Source organism: Mus pahari, chromosome 5 (assembly GCF_900095145.1).
Source record: "Mus pahari chromosome 5, PAHARI_EIJ_v1.1, whole genome shotgun sequence".
NCBI classification, from domain to species: Eukaryota; Metazoa; Chordata; class Mammalia; order Rodentia; family Muridae; genus Mus; species Mus pahari.
The window spans coordinates 91106639-91129850 of record NC_034594.1 but is presented as its reverse complement, the minus strand read 5'-3'; the positions used below and the strand labels follow the sequence as shown (position 1 = coordinate 91129850).

General features: G+C 39.8%; 1 protein-coding gene across 1 annotated transcript in view; it reads right to left on the bottom strand.

Annotated features, from left to right (window-relative positions):
• Cntnap5 (contactin associated protein like 5) overlaps positions 1-23212 on the bottom strand; it is an 858611-nt gene that overhangs the window by 381119 nt on the left and 454280 nt on the right. Inside the window, exons 9-10 of the mRNA XM_029539128.1 lie at positions 9508-9657; positions 5507-5678 (exon numbers count right to left, since the gene is read on the bottom strand). Coding sequence (XP_029394988.1) covers positions 5507-5678; positions 9508-9657 — 322 coding nt within the window. The remainder of the gene's footprint in view (positions 1-5506; positions 5679-9507; positions 9658-23212) is intronic.

Below are 23212 nucleotides of genomic sequence, written 5' to 3'. Positions count from 1 at the left end.
AAAGGAAGAAAAATCTGCATTATAGCATACATACAAACACAAACACACACACAGACAGACAGACACACACAAACACACACACACACACACACACACACACACACACACACACACACACACACACACACACATGTTTCCCCTGGATCAGCAGCTGATTCAGTTTGTAATCTCACAGGAAGAACAACAATATCAACTAACCAGAACCCTTGGAGCTCCAAGGGACTAAACCAGCAATCAAAGAGTATACATGGAGTGACTCATGGCTCCAGCCACATATTTAGCCTAGGATGGCCTTGTCCGGTATCAATTGGAGGAGAGGCCGTTGGTTTTGTTAAGGCTCAATGTCCCAGGGTAGGAGAATGCCAGGGCAGGGTGGCAGGGGTGGGTGGGTGGGCGAATACCATCATAGAAGCAGGGGGAAGGGAGATGGGATAGGGGGGTTCTGGGAAGAAACTGGTAAAGGGAATAACATTTGAAATATAAATAAAGAAAGTATCTAATTAAAGAAGGGAAAATGTAAAGTAAAGATTATCTACTAATTTGGCTCAGACTGCAGACATTTTGTTGTGCTGACTTCTTCCTCTGGCCTTGACTTCCATTCCTTGTGAGGCACAGCAATTACCTGGTTGAGCCTTTTGATCATGCAAACTGATATTCATATGCTTCCCATCTTCTCAGTCCTACTTTACACCATCCACAATAAGTGCGTGGTCTATGTTCCATGATCTCCCTAAATGCATCCCATTCCTCAGGTAGGCTCCTTTAATAGCTCTGGCCACCCCCCTTACTCTTCTTTTGAACTTTAGCAACAGATGCGACACACTTCCATAGACTCAGAAATTGACAAACACTGGGCTTGAATATGACTCCTGTGACCACTAAATATTTGACCTTAAAGGAGCAGTTGGCAAATTTTCCTAGCATTGGTGGCAACGCCAGAGATCTTTAAATGTGAGTGTTATTTAGAATTACTAGGAGTGCATCCTGAGATCCTTTCCCCTTCCCAGCTTGGCACCTAGATATAACTAACTCTTTAAAATTTATTTTGTATTTAAATTATATGTATGCATCTGAGTGCAGATACCCATGGAGACCAGAAGAGGATGTCAAATCTACTGGATATAGAATTACAAGTGGTTATAAGCCATCAAAGTGGATGCTGAGAATGAAACTCTAGACTTCTCCCAGAACAGCCAGGGCTCTTAACTATTGGACCATCTCACAGCCCTAGAAATTTCATTTCTACCAAGTTGCACTGTGTGCTGTGATATTGTACATAAGCCACACTTTAAGAACCACTTGATTTCTACAAGATTGTGGAGATAGTTATAGGAAGTAATAGTTAAAGAATGTTTATTCAGTAACTGCTAGATAAAATGCACTTTTGTTTTCCTCCATGAAACAGGGCAAAATATGATAAATTAGAAAAGAAAAAGGCAGCAGAGTGATCCTGGTTTTACTTTAGCCCATTTCAAGCATAAAGGGAGAATACCATATTGTAGTGTTTCTCACTTAGAGAGAAGTGCTCAGATGGTGTGGGCATTGCCCTTACCCTGACTTCCCCAGCACCTGATATAAAGACGTTCCATTTTAGAAAAGAGCTCGGACATATGTATGTCTTTTTATATTACCCACTGTTTTTTAACACACTCCCACATATGAGATGAGATGTATAAGCACTCTGTGGAGGTTATCCAACACAATGTTTTTATCATCTTCTGTGTTTGTAGTTCTCCCTGCTCAAGCTGAGAAGCTAAGAATCCTGACCAGAGAGTGAGACACATGTTTTTCTTAGAAGAAAATGTTGTAAGAGAAAAAGAACAAGATACAGAAAGAGGAAATTGTGTTTATGACATATTTGACTGTAGGAAACTGAATACACTATTTTACATGTGTTCCACTGAGTGAAGAACAGAAATGGTTTGTATTTTCACCAGGATTAGAAGGAAATACACTTAGGATACTATCACAGAGGCCAGGAGCAATAAACCCTGATTTGATATTTAATTTTGCAGCTTTCACATGATGTCCATTTCTGGGACAGGGACTGGATGATATCTAAGGACCTCCTTCAAATTATATTGCTGTATGAGGATAGTGCAAAGAGTATGAAACTTGAAGTATCCAAAATTTCCCTGGCATTCTAGAAAGCTGCACAGAAATCAATGTTTGTCAGTCATAATAAAATTTATCAATATTGCTGTGTATAGGGGAGATATAACATGTATGTATGTATGGACATGTATGCACATGCCTGTGAACAAGTGGAAGGCAGGAGAGGGTGTTAGCTATCCTTCTCTATCATTCTCTACCTTATCCTTTTAAGGGATGTTCTTTCTCTTGAACCTGGAAGTAATTATGTTTTTGTTGTTGTTGCTACTGCTGTTGTTCTAACTAGACTGACAACTGGAAAGCTGCAGAAAGCTTCCATCTCTAGTTCCTTTAGCACTAGGGTTACAGGTACTCACATGTTACTGTGTTTAGTTTGTTGCATGTGCGCTGGTATCTTAACTCAGGTCCTCCTGGTTTTGAAGAAAGCAATCTTACCCAGGGAGACGTCTCTCCAGCCATAAGTGATTTTTCAAGGGTAGACATTAAATGTCTCAAAGGAAACTGAGCTTAGAAATTTGTAGACATCATTTCCCAAGGCCTGCAATAGCTCACTGAGAAGTACCTTAAGATTTTGCAGCTTTGTGCCTTTTTCCTTGAATATTGCTATGGCCTTCCCATATTTGATATCCTTCACTAATGACTAGCACTAAGATATTTGAATTTGTAAGAGACGTATTTGGAAACAAAAGAAGAAAAGCCACGGTGTATAGGTGGGCCCCACTTCACTCTGAAGGTTAAAAAAGACATAGACTACAAGGATAGAGTTCTTAGTATCTGCTGTCTAAGTGGAAACTCTCAGGTCTCCATAGTCTTGTAAGCCAGGGGCCAGGGTCATCCCCTGCTATGCCTAGCAGGCAGGTTCATACCAGCTGGCTTACATATTCATACATGACAAATGGAACAAACATCCCACTTTGAGATAGGCAGGGAGCTCCTCCTGCATCTACTGAGGCTTTTCTTACCCTGCCTGACCTCTGACAGATTGCCACTTTATTTATTGTGCATTTACACCACATCTTCTCCCTCCTTGTATCTATTGCTGTTACTAGTTTACATGTATATGAACTTCCATTATGACATTTATCTTTATTTCAAAACTTAAAAGAAAGCACAAAACTCAGAAAACACCTGCCTCCCAGATTTCAAACAAATACAAATTAGATCAATAAGAAAATGACTGCAATTCAAGTGAAAAATACCATTTACCCACTAAAGCAAATACATTTCATATTATACAATAAAACCAAACACAATTGTATGTAATATAATTATTCAAGACTACAATTACATAAAAGTAAAGTACAGGGCTGATGGCAATGACTTTCTTGTAATTAAAAATAATGAGACCTTCCATGATTGTATGTTAAGATACCAAAGATAGTCCAGTTGACAAATAGCCCTGTACCGATCTATAACATATAAAATGCTGCACCAGATGATGAATTTGGGAGTTCCTCCATTGCCAGGAATATAGACTTGGGGTGGTATCCATTTTCTATTATAGCTTTGATTTAGAGACCTCTAAATTAGCAGATTTTAATGAAGTACACATTTTATTACCCACTTTCCCAGTTGGTCAAATGAAAAAAAAAAAAAAAAAAGAAAGAAAGAAAGCATAAGGATGAAGAAGTCAGTGTGATATGTTGGGAATGCCATTTGCAGTGGTATCAGAAATGCATGCTAATGTTCCATCTGATTATAGTGGTCATAGCTAGCATTAGCAAAGACCACATTCTACATGGCTAATCTCCCATCTTCCCCAGTAAAGGCACCTGATGCCTTTCATCATTTCTCCATGGACGGGGAAAAATCATCTCCCTTACTCCCCTAGCTGTGGCAGTATTCTCCTTAACTCATGTTTCCAGGAAAATCTGATGATGTTCCTTCTTAATTCTCACATAAAACATGAAATCAAAATCTGCTAGCACAAAAGTCTTCATTCTGATAATTCCAGGTCCACATCCCCAGCTATGTTGAAGCCATGTGACTTTCCTGCTTGACCTAAAGGCTGCATAATGTCAACCGAACCTACGACATGGTGGATTGAAAGACAAGTCATCAATTTCTTGCTTCTCAGGAAATACATATTGCCAAAAACACTAGTATATGCTGTTAGTTATAAAATGCATCCCAATATTGGAGATTTTAAATGCAAAATCAAATTATTTTGACTTGGTAGTACTTACAAACCCTGTCTTTTGCCTGACTATTCTGTGGCAGTATCTCCTATCAGCTTTTGTCTACTCTCAATTTGGCCAAGCATGATTTTAACTCATCCTTTAAGATGTAATTCAAGCAGCGCAGTGGTGGCACACGCCTTTAATCCCAGCACTTGTAAGGCAGAGGGAGGAAGATTTCTGAGATTGAGGCCAGCCTGGTCTGCAGAGTGAGTTCCAGGAAAGCCAGGGCTAAACCCTGTCTCGAAAATATTATATATGTATATATATATATATATATCACCTACCCAAACTTCCTCCATTTCATTCCTCATTCTCAAAGTAGTATAAACTTACTGGTGTCACAGGTTCTTATTAGTATCACTTTTCACAAATCAGGGTACATATCAATTTATAGCAATGGCTAATTAATGTAGCCAAGGTCATTTAATACCAACATATAGGTATCCAGTTAACAAATCCTATTTACCCATCTCCTCATTAATATCTTAAAAAGGGTAAGCAAAATTAGAATAATGAAGGAGGTAGTTGCTACAGAAGGAACACATCAAAATACTGCTGAAACTTAGCATCCATTCTGTTTGGCTTTTTGATGTAAAATCTAGAACCTTCTACAATAAGGAGGAGCCAAATCCCAAGAGAGAAGCAACTAGAAACTGAGGATCATGTTGGATGTCTAGGTTGTAGAATAAAAATACTGGTTCTCACTAGTTTACTGTCTGGGCACTTTAGAATGAGAGAAGCAGTGAATGGGGTTGGTGTCAGCTAGGACCAGACAACCCCAATTGAGGACATCCACAGTGAGTGCAGCCAATCCCTTAGCTATAGATTTCCTGAAGCTTTTAATGTTATAGGAAGAATACCCACAAGGAATAAAATGGTTTAGGGAGAGCAATTCCTCCCTCCTTTCTGCTTTACTCTTAACTTCAAAGTAACCAAATATTGCTTATTCATAAAATTTTAATCCTTTCACAAATTTGTATTTTGATTTAATTTGCATATCCCATTTACTGCAGGTCAACATGAAGAGAGACTCAACCAATTTAAGCCGTTTTCTCTGGGCCTGAAATCCCTTCAGAAATATTTTCTATTAGGCAACTCAATTATATCTAATGTGGCTACTGTCTACAGATTAGAATTTTGCTTAAAGAAACTCATATTCAGAACAGTGAGAATGGGAAGGGGTGGAGGAACATAGGAGACAAGACAATAATTACCTGTCTTTGATGCTACACAGATCAATGTGTAAATCACTAAAACTCCCCAGGGAACCTTGCTGAACTGAAATGAGGTCCTTGGGCTGGTTATCAATAAAGATGAGCCTCATGCAGCCTTGGAAAGCCTTAATGGGGTTTAAGCATTGGGAATCGGTGAGATTGTCAGGGCACCCTGTGGGACAGAGAGAAAAGATGAAGAGCACTGAAATGATAGGTCATTGATTTGGCAACCTATTGATGGAAGACCTTGAGGTCTAATTATCTTGGCACTTCTGTATTCATAGCAGGGCACACTTTTGTTGTAAACTGGAGCTCAGGAAGAGATGCAAAAATGATGCAAAATGGGTATGCTCAGTTACTATAAAGGAGAAAGGTGCCAAAGGGAACATTATTGGTATGATATTTACTTTAATCACCAGTGTGTGTGTGTGTGTGTGTGTGTGTGTGTGTGTGTGTGTGTGTGTGTGTGAATGTGTGTGTGTGGGGGGGTGTAGGTGGGTGTGCGCATTTGTATGCATGTGTGTCTGTGTGTATGTGTGTCTGTGTGTACATATGTGCATGTGTGTGTCTCTGTGTACGAGTGGCGCATGCCTAAAAATTCAGTGTTCTCTGTGGTTACATATAGAAACCAGAGGTTGGAATCAAGACATCTTTCTCTGCCACTTCCCATTTTATCCTTTGAGATAAGGTCCCTTTGTGAACCAGGGCTTCACCAATATACCTAGACTGGCTGGTCTTGAGCTTCAGGGCTCTGCCTTCACCTATCACTTGTCACTTTACTTTGTATGACATGGGCTACTTATCCACATGGAAGCTTTGTGACTTATATAGGCTGTGTTGTCAGTGACCCTCAGGAGCCTGCTTAACTCAGCCTCACCAGCACTGAAACTCAAGAAGCTCCATGCTATGCCTAGTATTTTATATGGGTACTGGGAATTCAAACTCAGTTTCTCATGCTTGAATGGCAAACATTCTACCAACCGAGTCAGCCACACACACACACACACACACACACACACACACACACACACACACACACACAGACTGCTGGGAATGTCTTTCCTTTGAATGTCATCCTTAGCATACTCTTCACATATTTTAAGTGCTTGGGAATGCTGGTTGTATCTCAAAACGCTCATCTAAGTTCAAAATGCAGTTCTTAGTTACATTTTCGAAGGAAATTATGCTCTGGTAAGGATGGCAGAAGAGTAATTTTTTGGTTAATTGTGGAGCATTAACAAGATAAGCTCCTGAGAAAAGTATACTCAGGAACCAAGCAGGATTTTTGACATCCTGTGCAAAGCAAATCCAGACATTAAGAGAATGATGGGCTTAAGTATACATAGTTACAGGCTGTAATAGCACATGAGAAAGGTTACCACCACTCCTCTTAAAGCGTGTTCTTTTAAAAAATAAAACTGCATTGCACCAATTAGTATCACCTGCAGTCAGCTCAACCTTATCATTAAGACAGATGACGACCAAGCAGATAGATGAGTATGTGTGCTCCTACCAACTCCATCTCAGTGATTTTCATAGGTTCAGAGCACATGGGAATGTGAGCTTGAAAACATGGCACTATGCCATAAATGCAAGGAATTATTTCACTCATCTCTGATAGACAGTCACTGCAGGGCTGAATCCTGGCAGCTGGTTAACAGCTCACAGGCACACTATAAAATGAAGAGATGCTACTGCTTCTAATTGGAACTGTAGAGAGAATTTATGGAAGTTGACTACTATTGTGGAAGCTCATTTTTTATGTTCCTTAAGTTTACAGTCTGCATGTGGAGAGTTTGTTTAAACACTGTTCAAATCATAGATAAATCTTCATGCTCTACGTCTAGCACCCTAAAAACCCACTCAAAATTCATCAATATTCTAACTGAGGGGAGCAGAGCCATTATGCTGCAGTGATATTTTAGAAGATTATTGTACCGTTATTATTCAAAGCCATTTTGCCAGGGAATAAATTTCTGACTCTCATTTTTCCTCCATTGCTGATAAACCCTATGTAATCTAGAACACACAGCTTGCAATTGGGACCACTGCTCAGCATTTATTCCTGTTCATTTTCTTTCACTATGGGCTGCAGTAAACAAAGATTTTGGTCTGCTCCCTACACTCAATGTCTCTAGAGCCTCCTACAGATTATTATTTTATTAATCGTAGAATGACAGTGTATATGAGCATCATGGGCCACAGCCAATGCACAGAGATTAGAACTACACAGCATTAGATTACAACTACAGCAATTGGTGCTTTCTACCTTCTCTGAGGATGGATCTTTGGTTTCCTACTGGATATACCAGGGCTAATACAGCAAGAGCATCATGACTGAGCCATACAGATTTTTTTTCACCGAATAGCAGTCTTATTATCTATCATATATACACAAGTTCATCTAAAAGTACATGCTATTGCTTGGCATGTGATGGTCATTGTGAGTAAAGGACTATGGTCCTTCCTCATGCTAAAATCCAAATGCATTGATCTTGTTCTGCACAGCACCCTTCCAAAAAGACCTTAAATATATATTCTGTGCCTGTGCAAAGATCTTAATATTTCAAGAACCACAACCTTAGGACGAAAGGGGTGATTTGTAGATTTTAGAGCTAAGAGACTACAGGGTTTGAAGATACTCTCAGTGTACAGTGTATGATAAGTATATGGCAAACTCTAGGTAGCTATAGTGGATAGGTCATTGCTGTGACTACTATTTCTATTATCATGTATGGGTAAGACAGAGTGTGTGCATACATGTACTGTCCTGAATGTGCGGAAGACAGAGACAGAATTATGGAGCCCATTCTCTTGTCCCAGTACAGATTCCAAGGACAGAACTCAAGTCTTCAGGTTTGAGCAATGAGTGTCTTTGCCCATGGCCTCTTGTTATCTCTTCAGTGAAGGCTATTATGCAGTGCTTGTGTCTGGTTACCTCATAGGAAGGAACTGAAAGCTTTAGGGCAAGACTAGATCATCTTCACATCTACAAGATCTGAACCAGGTTGAGTTACTTTCTATATTGTGTAAGAGAACCATGATGGGAAAGTTGAGTGTGCATGGGGTTGGGTGCATGAAGACAAGTACCTTTTACGTACTACGTAAGCATTCCACTTAGCTTCAACAAGCCTGCATTCTGCTCTTGTTTATACTTTCCAGTAATTCTGAAAGTGACCATGTTGTCTATGTTCTCCAAAAGTACTTCAGGGACTGTAATTTAAGAGCTTAAGGTCAGTCAGCCATAGGGAATAAGTCACCTTTAGATCTTGCTTCAGTAAGATAGATCACTGGCTACAGAATTAGGCATCTATTTTAATAAAAGATACATTTAAAACACTCAGCATGGGTGAATTTGTAAACATGGCAAGGTGTCATATAAGCTTTTTCCACCTGAGTTTATTTTTGTTTGTGTTCCTAGAAATGTTGCAACTGTTGCAAACAACAGAAATAGCAATAACTTAGAAATTGCAATGGCTCCTCCCTGTCTCTTGGAGGTCCTAGCTCCTCTCTACTTTTCTCTGCTACCCTCCATGGGTGTGGAGAATCTATTGAGACATAGAAAATGGGAGCTGAGGCTCACAAAGTAAAGTGGCAGTGGAAGGCCAAGATGTCCATGCTGAATGGTGGTTTCTCCCACTTGAGTTTTTTCTCCTGTGGGTACTTGCTGACTCTTAGCTCCTTTTCTCTAAGTTTTCAGCTGAGTTTCTCCTTTCTAGTGTGAGACCAAGAACTTGGCATGGATGCAAGAATTACTTCTGGTGAGTTATGTAACCCACACCTAGTACCTAGACCCTGGGGGTCCTTTTGCCCTCAACAGTGCCCTAGATAGCTTACATTTGCACAGTTGTACGAGGTTTTGATTTCTCACTATTTGGTGCCTGAATATGCCTGCATGTGTGAATGCATGGCTATGGAGGAGAGATGTCTAATTGCTAAATCACATGGTAGAATAATTTCCCTGCCTCTTTATTTGATGCCTCAAAGGCTAAGGAACTTACCTCCAAAGTAGTAACTTTTTCCAGAGTAAATTTGTATTCGGGAGGTGTCTGGAGCTGGGGAAGCAGCATCATTATCCAGTGTGAGAGTAACACGATTTCTCCTGGCATTGATGCTGACAGAATGCCACAGGCCATCATTTAAGCCACTGCCTGCAAGAGAAACGGGAAGGGCCATTTCATGAAGGTTATCTTTCTTCTCTGCCTAATAGCTTAGTATCTTTTACTAAACCATTTCTAATCATTTCATCTTCAAAATGAAGGGACCAAATCAAATATGTGGAACATCTCTGCCAAATAAAGAAATGCTATTTATTAATTAGTATGGGGATGGGGAGCTACCAAGGAAAAGAGCTTTAAAAAATGCAACTGTTAAAACCCCTCACTTTGATACCAGAAATTGTATCCTCAGACAGAGGAGGTATAGGTCATTTTTCCCTTGGACTTTTTTGAAGTTTGTATCCAACTGGTAGTGGAATCTTTTGCAAGTTTTTGTTTAAACCAATGGCTCCAAGAATCGAAACTAGGACTTCACATATCCTCTGTAGCTATCTACCACCTGGCTTCACTAGCCCTGGAAAAATTTTTATTTAATTATATAAGGTTACTTTCTTAGTTTCTTTCCATGTTGCTGTGATAAAATACCTTAACAAAATTAACTCAAAGGATAAAGACTCTATTTCATCTCACAGTTCAAGGATACAGTAGTGACATACTGGCAGGGAAGTCAGGGCAGCAGGAGCTTAAAGCAGATGGTCATGTCACATCCACAGTTAGGAACCAGAGAAGGATGAATACATGCTGCTGATCAGCTGGGTTCTCTAGTGTATACCAAGCAGAACCAGATCTCCAGCTCAGGGCGTGGTCCTTTTTAAATTTACAAGGACCAATCTGCCCACATCAACTCCCATACTCAAGGAAGTCCCTCACAGATATTCTCAGTCTAACCTTAATTTCTGTAATCCTTCTTGGTGTTCTTGGAGGCTAGCTCCTGGATGAATATAGAACCCATCAAGGTGACAATTAGCAATCATCATGCCTACTCAAAGACAGGTAAAAATATAAAATGCTTTTGATATCCTCCTCTATATCCTACTAACTTTTTCCATGCCTCACATTACTTAATTGTCCAGAGAGGATTGCTTCTATTTTCATGTCCATTTCCTGAAGTTGACAAAGCCAGCCCCATAGCAAGGCAGAGGGAGTTTCCTACTGCAATTAAAATATAGACCAATTGAATAACAATGGTCTGTGTGTATGTGTGTGTGGGTGCACATGTGGAGGTCAAAGAAAATTTGTGTGAGGTAAATCTCTCCATACACTACCTAGGTCCCAGGAATTGAGCTTATATGGTCAGGCTTGGTGGCGAGGACTTTTACTGGCTCAACTGTCATTTTGAATTTCAAGAGGTTTTTTTTTTTTTTTTTTTTTCTAAATTACAAATAAAACATTGCCTGAGACACTTGCCTCCCCCAACCACTGGCACATTGCCTACAAAGATGATCATGCCTGTTTGGCATCATTGTTAAAGTAATTGAACCTAATCATAAGACACTTCACAGGTATTTGGAGGGTAAAGATGTTCCTGATTAACAGCAACCTGTCCTGATCCTTTGACCCAGATCCCTTTCAACTGCATGGCAATAGTGACTGATCTCACTGAGGAAATTCCATTAGGAATTTTTCATGGAGGGTCAATAACTTCCTTTAAAAAAAATGTCATCTATGGAGGCTCTTGGTTGTGTATGGCCTACTGAACACTGGAAAACATAACAGTCATATTGACTGCTCAGGCCACAATAACACAGAAGTGACACATGTTCATCATTCAGATGACCTTCAGTGCCCCTGCCTGTATGACTTCCTTCTCTTTGCCTCAGTTTCCTCACCTGCCAAAGGGGATCACTGACTACTTATGATGACTCTAGGGATTATAACTATAACTATAGTTGTATGTGCAGAAACTCCAGCTCAAATGCCCAGGCACACTGAACAGAACATATGAACTAACACTGAAGAACAGAACAGCAAGTCCCAGACAGCCTTGGGGTTGGGCAAGTGCAGATATTAATATCGCATGCCATTGAATTTTGAGTGAAGCAATTAAAAGGCAGAGACAATGGCAGAAAGAACTTAAACACCATCCTTTGAATTTAAGTCAATGAGGAAGACAAAGACACTAACAACCTAGAAAATGGACACCTAGGCTGATTCTGGGAATAGCATGACAGCTTGTATTTCTAAATTCACAGGAGCTATGATCACCCCCCACCCATCCAAGACTTACACAAACTTTTTCCAACCAATACCCTGTCATACAGTGTGAAGAGCTTGATATGCCTCAAACCACCATGATGTTTATTCAGTTATTGGGGGCTGGATAAGGGATCATGTCTTTTGGTAGTGTAGCCACTAGTGTAAGGTACTTAAGAACATGCAACTCCCAATTCATACTCCTGTAAATAATACTAATGGAGCTTATTGGGTTATTAAAAGCAAAGATAATGAAAATAGAATGGGAACTAGTTTGGAATAGCGGGGATCAATCGGAGTGGGAGGGAGAAGGGGAGAGAGAGTAAGAAAGTAATGGGGATTGAATATGATTTAAATACATAATACACATGTGTGAAAATGCTATAATGAACCAGCTGCATATAATTAATATATGCTAATATGAAATCAAATACAAAATAAACACAACAGCAAACAGTTGCAAACTTTCAGCTCTTGGCGAGACAGTGATAACAGGCAGGGAAGAAGGAAGTATGTCTATGGTAAGCCTAGAAACGTTTCACAGAGTAAGAGACGGACTTCACAGCCCATTGAGTAAAAATCCTAGGAAACAGACATCTTCCTAGATAATAAAGAGATTGTTCATATAAAATAGAAGAAGATGATGGATAGAGATACAGACAGAGGAAAACAATCAAAGCAGGTGGGAACAGAAACCAGATATCAAGGCCCTGCATGCCAGGCTAGGAAGAGTAGTCAGCAAGGGCTTTGAAACAGGGCTCTGAAGAATATGTACTTGAATCAATTTCCTAAAAATCTCTTTAGAGGGAATTTGGGCATTTTCACTAAAACAAACAAACAAACAGCAATAACAAGACAAAAATTAAAATCCATGATTTGAATGGTGCTGAGATCATTCAGAGGACAATATCCTTTGCAGTTCATCGCTCAAAAGCCAGAGAACTCACCTAAAAGCCAAAATCATTTATAATCCCAGTGTGACTGTGATTGGCAGGAGGTGGAGACAGGAGAATCTGCAAAAGCTTGAAGGCCAGCGAATCTTGCTTACACAGCAAGTCTCAAACCCTATCTCATGACAAGGTAGAAGAGTAAAGACCAATACCCAAAGGTTGTCCATTGGTTTTACACGCATATTCGGGTGCCCCAACACATCTAAAACAGTGCTGCCATATTTCACAGAGGAACGCATGTACTTACCTCTCCCTGCTTAGCATTCATCCTGCCCCTAACACACACACACACACACACACACACACACACACACACACCACACTCACAATGTATTTGGATAATTCTAATGAAACACAGAGATACAATCACTGCTATAGAACACAGGGACCAGTGAGGGGTCTTCAGCTTGGGAATAACTAGGTCAAAGGTTCATATTCTCAGAGGGTTATATGAATGAGCTTAGAGATAGAGCCTCTCACTCCTATTCACTAGTGGAGATCCCCAAGGGACAGCATGACAAGGTAATAGGCAAAATAGCAGCAGGAAGCAAACAAACAAACAAACAAACAGACAGAACTGGGCGAATCAGAAACTGTCACTAGAGAAACACTAGATAGGACATGGCAGAAACCCCTGAAGGCTTCACCGAAAAGTCCTCTCAAAGGAAGACATAAAGAGGCCTTCTTGGTTCTTAGTGGCCTGGATAGAGCAAGCAGCTCTGAACCTCTGTGCACAGAATTTTCACAGGGCAGTTTGCTTACCAAGTACTAAACCCTGTCTCAAAAAACTATATATGTCTATAATAGATAGATAGATAGATAGATAGATAGATAGATAGATAGATAGATGGATAGATAGATAGAATATCTCTCATTGACCCTGTATTATGATATTTCTGACTAGTTGCATGATCATTGCACCCCAGGGATCCTCTTATATTTAGGTTTCTGAGTTGAAATTGCAGGTAGGTATCATGGCACCCAGCAATTTATTTGGATGCTAAGAATCTGAACTCAAATTCTCATGTTTATGTAGAAAGTGCCAATGGATCCAGCTCTCTAGTACTTGACTTTCTTTCTTTTTTTTTTTTTTAAGTGTTATTTACTACTGGCCTTTTGTATGCTGTGTATAGGAGCACAAAGTCAGACACAACCTTGTGGACTCAGTTAATCCCCTTTATGTGGACTTGAGTTTGAACTCAGGTCATGACGTTTGTGCAACAAGTGTTCTGATTTCTTTTTGATTTGGTTTGATTTTCCTATGTAGTCCTCTGGTCCCATGTTCTGAGCTGTGAGAAATCTACAGCTCTTTAGAGAACAAGTAGAATGAAAATTTTAATTGAACTAAAATCACCAGGAGGAATTTTAAATACAGATTCTGAGATTCATGAGACGTTACTTAAGAGGGAAACATGAATCATCTCAGATGTCGAAATGCTCAAGAGTCACTAGGAACTGGGCTCCATGGCCAGATAGAGAGCTTCTTCATTGTAGAGATCATAAAAAAGAGAGAAGCTAGGAAAAGAAAATAGACAATTACCCATGTCAGGGGAACATGGACCAGATCCCAAGAGAGTGAGGTGGTATATCCTCCTTTAAGATCATTTTCTTTTCATCCAGCTCCCATTTTCTATGTTATTCTGTGCCTGGACTCAAAATCACATCTCTAGGTATTCTGCAAAATTTGATTGTTAATGAAACCATACTAGGGCCAACAAGATCACTCAACATATATAGACTCTTGGGAACAAACAAAATGAAGAGAATTGAATTCTGAAAGTTGTTCTCTGACCTTCACATATATGCTCATAGCATGTGTAAGTATGTGTATACACATAGACAGACACAGACACACACAAAAAAAATAAACATCTTTTAAAAACATGTTTTAAGAAACAAATCTGGGAATGGAAATATAGATCAGCATTTGTTGCCCAGCATTCAAAGTTTCAATCTCCTCACCATGCAAACAAGAGACCAAATGACGAGCCTGAAGTAAAATTAACTATTCATAAATTAGGGAGAACCATCTCCATCAGCTTGTCCCTCCCAAACTTTCTTTAATAAACAGCTTTGAGTCAGAAGGCATCTTTCATGGAGGACAAAAAAGTACTACCGCTGGTGTCTGAGCATCTTACTGTGGCAACCTTCATGGATCACTTCAGGGAACTGAATACATTATTTAGGAACTGAGGCTTAAAAGATCCTTAGTTCTTGGAGAGCTCCTTGATGGTGGAAAAGGTCTCCAATTTTAAAATGATGGCTCAAAATACAGCAACTTCTTACAAGAATCAAGGTTCACATCACTGTCTTTAAAAGCACAGTATCTTGATATTGACTGCCTGAATCAAATGACACTGGATGATCTCAGAGCCAACCTGCTTTGGTCTGTCCTCCTTTTTCTACTACTATTTTTTGTTCCCAGAATCAAGTCATAGAATCAGAAATTTCTCTTTTCCAAGGAACGACAGAAATTGGGACTCACTCTCCCCAAAATGGCAAATTACAGTACCTATCTAGAAAATTCTCCTCTTCCCTTGAAAGCTTTCACTGTAAATGGGATTTTTGCATAATGAGGAAGAAGGGAAGATTCACAGAGAAACTATGAGTAGAGTGTAGACAGGCATCACTGGATCTCCTCCCTCAATCTATTAAAACATTGTGACCTTCAACGTTGGTTGTAACAATGATTGAATGTGGAACTAAATAAGGGAGTTGTCGTTCTGTGGATCTGTCATGGCATTTCATGGGAGGACTCACTTGGAGGAGAAGATGGTCCCATGTTGTATGTTATTTTTCAGTGACAGGTCAGATACCGAGAGATCCCAGGAAAAAGTGGTATTGCTTTGGCTGGCTATGTAAGCAGCCTGCTGGTGAAGATGCTGGTGAAGATGGTACACATTTGCTGCTGCTGCTGCTGCTGCTGGTGGTGGTGGTGGTGGCATCATTTGCTAACAACTGACTCTAGTACATGTAACCTTCTAACAAAGACCAAAGAGCAGCAGCTTTCCCAGAATCCTCTAGGCCTTCATCCCCATACCGAAATTGCTCATCATCAGTCTTATGAACTGAGCAGGTACTGGCTTCTCTGCCTTTCTTGTTGTACTGTATGTATCTTATTGTATGAAAACAATTGTTGCACTACCTATCAAATACTTTGTAAGCCAATCTAATAGATATCCTTTGCCAATATACATTTTGTTTGTTATACTCCTCCAGAGAGCCTTGGCTAAGACATGTATATCACATACTATTAGGTGGCTGCCCTTCCTTTACCAAACCTAAGTCTAAAAAAGTCTTGTACATCTCTGTTTCTGAAAGGTCTCCATTCCTTTAAAACTTGATCCAGTGCATTCTACTTCTCTTATGTATCTCTTTTCTTCACATGAGAGTTGGTCTTGACCCTCATGACATGATTGTTGGGAATGGATCCCTTGCTTTTGCCCCTACAGAGTGTGACAGGATGTAGAGCAGTGGTTCTGTTTTTTTTTTTTTTTTTCATTACTTAATTTATTTATCCTTTCACTTTACATTCCAATCACAACTCCCCTCTTCTCTCAGCACCCCCTCCCACAGCCACTCCCTCCCATCCCTTCCCTTCTGAGAACAGAGAAGCCTCCACTGGAGGTAAAAAATCTACACCGGAATATCAAGTCATTTCTAGGCACATCTCCCACTGAAGCCAAATAGGCAGCCAAGTTAGGGAAATAGGATCCATAGTCAGGCAAAAGAGTTAGGGATAGCCCCAATTCCATGAAAATCAAGGTATTCATCTGCTACATAAGTGCAGGGGCCTAGGACCAGGAGATCCCAAAGGGCCTAGTGAGTTGGCTCTGTTGGTCTTCCTATAGAGTCCCTATCCTCTCTGGGTTCCTCAAACCTTCTGCCAACTCTTCCACAAAACTATGTGAAATCTGAATAAAGTCTTTTGTGTGTCTCTGCATGTGTTTCAGTCAGCTACTGGAAAGAGATTTTCAGCAGACAGCTCTTCTACATTCCTGTCTTCAAGCACATCAGAGGACCATTAATAATGTCAGGAATTGGTGATTGCCATGTGACATGTCTGAAATTAGGCCAGTTATTGGTTGTCCATTACAACATGTAATTAGATGCAAAACAAAACAAAACAAAACAAAACAAAACAAAAAACCTTTGACTAAATCCAGTACCCCTTCATGTTAAAAGTATTGGAGGGACCAGGGATACAATGCACACATAACATTTAAACACACATATAAAAACAATAAAAGCAAGATACAGCAAGCTAACAATCAACTTCCAATTAAATGGCGAGAAATGTAAAGCAACTCCATTAAAATCAGGGACAAGGCAAGGCTCTCCACTCTCCCCATATCTGGACAATACAGTATGAGAAGTTCAAGCTAGTGCAAGAAGATAACTAAAGAAGATCAAGAGACTAGAAATTGGAAAAGAAGTCAAGGAATGAGTATTCACAGATAATTGTGATAATATAAATAAGTTTCCCCAACATTTCTACCAGAGAACTCATACAACTGATAAAGACCTTTAGTAAAGTGGCTGGATATAAAATTAACTAAAAAAAAAAAAAATCAGCAGCCCTCCTTGATATATATATTACACTTTGAAAGACCTGTTTGACAAGAATTTCAAGTCTCTGAAGAAAGAAAATGAAGATAACAGAAGATGGAAAGATCTCCCATGCTCATGGATCAGTAGGATTAGCATAGTAGAAATGGACATCTTACCAAAGGAATATAGAGATTCAATGCAATTCCCATAAAAATTTCAACACAATCTTTAGAGACCTTGAAAGAACAATTCTCAGCTTCATTTGAATAAACAAACAAAGAAAGAAAACAGGATAGCTAATACAATCCTGCACAGGAAAAGAACGTCTGGGGGTTTTAGCACCTCAGATTTCAAGCTGTATTCCACAGTAAGAGTAATAAAATCTTCATGCTATTGGTATAGAAACAGATAGGTTGATAAATGGAATTGAATTGAAGTACCAGAAATAAACCTTTAGACCTGTGGGCACTTGATTTTGACAAGGAAGCCAAGACTAAATAATGGAGGTGGGGAGCGGGGGAAGCATCTTCAACAAATGGTGCTGGTTTACCTGGATATCTGCATGTAGAAAAATACAAATAGATCCATATCACTGTGCACAAAACTCAAGTTCAGTGGATCAAAGACCTCAATGTAAACCCAGATACACTAAATCTAACAGAAAAGAAAGTGGGGAAGACCCTTGAAAACATTGGCACAAGAAACAATTTCCTGAACTGAAAATGAATAGGTTGTGCACCAAAATCAAAAATTCATAAATCAGACCTCATAAAACAGAAAATCTCCTGTAAGGCAAAGGACACAGTCAATAGAGCAGTGTTTCTTTCTCTGTTTTAAAAAATTATTTTATTAGATATTTTCTTCATTTACTTTTCAAATGCTATCCTGAAAGTCCCGTATACCCTCCCTGTGCCCTGCTCCCCTACCCACTCACTCCCACTTCTTGGCCCTGGCGTTCCCATGTATAGGGAATATAAAGTTAGAGCAGTGTTTCTTAATCATCAGGCTGAGAATTTGCAGTTCAATGAGTCTTTTCAGAGGTCCCATATCAAGTATCTTGCATATTACATATTTGTAATACAATTTGTAGTAGTAGACTACAGTTATGAGGTAGCAATAAAAATAAGAAAGCAATCACAAGTGGGGAGGTAGAGAGGGACCTGCGAGGGAAAGTGGACAGGGTAGGGAAGAGTGAGGGGAGAGGAGAACCTGATCTGAAGTGAAAGGAAAAGGAATGAAGCTCTGAGGGCCAGCAATAAGAATGTAAACAGGCAAAATCAGGAAATAGGAGGTTGGGGGAACCTCCCCCAGAATGCACCAGAGACTTGGGAATGCACCAGTGAGAAACTCCAAACACGCTAAGGGAGAGACTTTAGATGAAATGACCAATAGTAGGGAGTGGGAATTTACAGAGCTCACCTCCAGCAGGAAGATAGGAAATCAAGTGAGGGATGGGGTTTCCATCCCACAGTCACATCTCTAGCCCATAATTGTTCCTGTCTGAAAGAATTACAGGGATGGAAATGGAGAGGAGCCTGAGGAAAAGAAGGTCTAGCAACAGGCCCAAAGTGGGATCTAGCTCAGGGGGAGGTCCCAAGGCCTGATACTATTACTGAGGCCATGGAATACTCAGAATACTCATGACTGTTCTCTGAATGACCCAACAAGCAGCTGAAAGAGTCAGATGCAGATATTTGCACCCAACCAAAGGCCAGAAGCAGCTGACCCCTGTTGTTGAATTAGGGAAGGCTGAAAGAAGCTAAGGAGAAAGGCGATTCTGTAGGAAGACCAGCCATCTCACTTAATTTGGAACCCTGAGATCGCTCAAACACTGAACCACCAAACAGATAGCATATACCAGCAGATATGAAGACCCCAGCACACATACAGTAGAGAACTTCCAGATATGTGTTCATTCTGAGATGATGCATCTAACCCTCAAGAGAATGGAGGCCCGAGGGAGTTTAGAATCAGCTGGGGTGGGGTTGTGGAGGCATCCATGTGGGGAGGAGGCATGGGATGTGGAGCAATCAGAGGTTGGATGGGGAGGGCAGGGAATGGAATATGGAGTGTAAAATATAAATTAAGAATAAAATTAAATTAAAAAAATAATATTGTATTGGGGGTTCAACAGAACATAAAGACCTTTATTTAAAGGTCACAGCCTTGAAAATCACTGAACTAGAGGGCAACAGAAAATTATGGCCTAGTTTAAAAAACAAATTTGTGCATTATTGCTGGATGCTGATAAACTCACGTTACCAAAATTAAAAATTTAGTATTTCGTTTTCCACAGATAGAGTCTAAAGAACTATTTTTAAAATAATGAGGACTGCAGCTGAGGTCTGAGGTATTAATATACACAGTTATGCCTGCTTTTTAAAAGTAGTCCTTGTGCTTTAACTGGAAAGACCATCTCTCTAGTCCTCATGATGCTATGAAGAAGGAAAAGTAGACATTTGTAAGTAGGGCATTAATTTCTTGGCATACAATCATGACCTGTTGCTAGAGAAGTCATATAGAGAGGCCAGCAGAACACAGTCCATCTTGGAACACAGATCCTAAGCCTTTCATTGTAACCCTGGATAAACATACTGCAGATATTTATCTTTACCTATCACCCCTTACTTCAAACCCTGGAATGTAGAATTTCCAGGAACTTAGACATTTTTCTTAATCTTTCTAAATTTGTTTTCTCCTCTGTAAAACACACACAATAGACTGGTGCATAATTTGAAAGTTTAGGATCCCCAGACCCCAGAAAACCTAATTCAGCTGTTTTTCTATAGTGTCATGTCATCTTTCACTTATCAATTCAAAGGTACTTTCATGTTTTGTAAGAACCAAGAATGGGATATAGAAATAAGTAAAGAAGACAATCTTGAAATGCCAGTCACATAGTAAAAGAACATGTTGTCATTACTAGGGCCATTATTCTGTATTTTCTGATCCATCCTTTCCTTGGGCACCATTTGTTTATCCATACTAAGTGCTATTAATTCTTCCTTGCTTAGTAGACTGGATTACCACAGTCATTTATATTTTTCTCCTCTACATTTTTGTACACATATGTGTGTTTATCTATCTATGCACATGTGTGAAGGTGTGCATGTTCACATGGAAGCCAGAAATTGACATCAAACACCTACTTATCCACTTCTTACCTTTTTCCTTTGAGGCAGGCTCTCCCACAGCTCTCTGGCTGATTCTGCTAGGCAGTCAGCATTCTCTGCTGATTCTTGCCCCACCTCCCTCTTTGTTTCCCTCTCCCTCTTTCTGCCTCTGCCTCCTTTCCCTCCATTTCACTGTGGAATAGCTATGATGGTTCACCTGTTGTCTACACCTAGGAGTTAGGGATCAAAGTCCAGACCTCAAGCTTGCAGGTCCTTTCTTTACCTGAGAAGCCCCTCCCAGAGCCTCTGATGTTTTTCTTCTTATCACAAGAGCTGGGATCCATGATAATCACTCTTTTTTTGCCCTACTTCCTGCCTTTGCATCCTTATGTGTGAGGCTGGGCATCAAAGCTGGGATATTGTACATATAAAGCAAGTCTACTCTAGCACCACTAAGCTCTATTCCAGCCCTTGGCTTTTAGACAAGGTTGAACTCCTGCCCAGGCCACCCTCAAACTCAAAATCTTCCTCCTTCTGCCTCAGTTCTGAGATTACAGACACATGCTGCCTGATCCAGCTAAGGAGGAAGTGTGTAATGACTCCAATGCCCATTTCTCTAAGGTGTATTATGGAGCCAGAGAATGAAGCATCTTGCTTATCTTACAAGTCCATTCCTTTTGAGGCAATTGCAATTTGTCTCTTATTTCCCAATATTCATCTCAACATGAAATCCCTACGAATTTACATAGTACATTCAGATTTCTATGAAGAGCACTGAACCGACTGATAGGACACATCTTTCCCCTGCCACATTTACACTCTACCTTTCTGGTTCCTCCATTGTCCACATCTATCCCTCACTTTTCAAGTCCATTTCTTCTGCATGATCCTCTTATAAACTGTATGAACAGGGGCAGGGACATTTTGATCTTAGACTGTAGTCAAATAAATAACAAAAAGTAAATTAAAGCTGATGAATGAGTGATTTAGTAGCTTTAATATATGAAAAATATGCAGGTAGTCATGAATGTGAGAGATGAATAGCAAAACAACCATGTCAAACTAAACAAGAACTGGGTAAGACTGAACCCACCAGTATTCCATCATGGAGCTGCAAGGAGCTTCTAGACAGTTAACAGTGATAGGAGAAGGGAAGAGACCAAGTTTTTCAGTGGTGAAGTCACTGGTAAATTGCTCATGCTCCTGTTAGTAATCCCTCACACATGTTTCTATAAGTAATTCTCATTAAACTTTTGGTCCACTGAAAAAGAACACACAGGGTAGGAATATTTGGGAAGAAATATAAGACCAGCAGGACTGGGAGTCACAAAAGAGGACAATGGGGTACACATAATAAAAAATACCCACATAAATTATGAAAATGTTATAATGTGGCATGTCATTACAGACCAATAAATAACTAAAAATCATAGAAGCAAACAAATAAAGCAAACAAAGGATTTCCTCCTAAAATATACCACTCTTCAGCAGTTTTGTTTAAATATCTGTAGTATTTACAGTCTGATCCATTCATTTGGGTCATGTTATTTATGACCTTATGGTCTTAATTAACAATTTGTCTGTGTAAGCCTCTTGTCCCCAGTGTAATGAAAAGTGGCTGCAGGTCAGAGCGTGAGTCATGTTTCTGTGTTTCCCTTGTCATCTGTGGGACCATTTTCTGCCCTCTCCAAATGCTCTTTGAATGATGGAGCATCCAAGCAGCTGAAACTCCACTGGCAAATGTCAGCAACAAACCCTCTCACTGTATTGCCCATAAATGACAGGCTCAGACTTTCAGAGTTGTGCAAAGTGGTTCATGATCTGAGGAACTGCAGAGCTGAAAGCCTTTGGTCACTATCTGGTGACTTTCTGGTGTTGCCAACATTGGTGTCTGATAGAAAAACTGCAGTTGAATGTGACAGTGCTGGTTTTCTAGTGCAGACCTAAAAGTCCTTGTTCTAACAGATACAGGCTAAAATTATATTCAAGCATGAGACCATTTCTATCCCAGAAGGTGTGCTTATTCTTGACAGTTCTGTCATTTACTCTCCTCATATCCCAAACTCTCATGGACTCTTACATGACTGTTTTTTCATCTTAAGTCTCTTTTCTGAAGGGAATACCCTTCCCATTTGTTGCTTAGTCAAATTCTATTCATTCTAAAGAGGAAACAGGAAGATTTCCTTCCTTCTCACAGCATCTATCCTTCCTGTGCCTTCCCTATAACTTGTGTCTCTACATCTCACCTTCAAACAGTACTTAGGATCTACTAGAGAGTCTAATGAGCATTCAGCATTCATCTAGACACCTGTGCATAATACAGGCTACTAAACCTAAATTAAGGAGAATCAAACGGATTTATACTAAGCAACTAGCCAAGTAGAAGCACAGAAATTGGAAAGGAAGTGATGGCATGTGTGGCCACTAGATTATTCTGCTTTAATAATAAATATAATAATCTAACTTTCTCAGATCCACACTGGAGTAAACATAGAGAAACAGAAGTGAATTAAGAAATTCAGTTTGATCATTTCTATTTATCAAGCCCTAGAAAACTATAAATATACCAGCAACCACTACACTGGTAAATATTTCCAAATTGTGCTTGATGCATTTTATCCAAGGTGGCTTTAACTGTCAAACTGTCACAGTCTAGATTCATCTAAGAAGGGAATCTCAGTTGAAAGATTCTTGTGATCAGGTTTCCTTATATGTCTGTGGGGAATATCTTGTTTGTTGATTGACATAGGTTGATTCAGTTTACTGTGAGGGATTCCATTCCTGGGACAGATGATGCTTAAGACGATCCTGAGAGCTGGGCACGGCAGCACATGCCTTTAA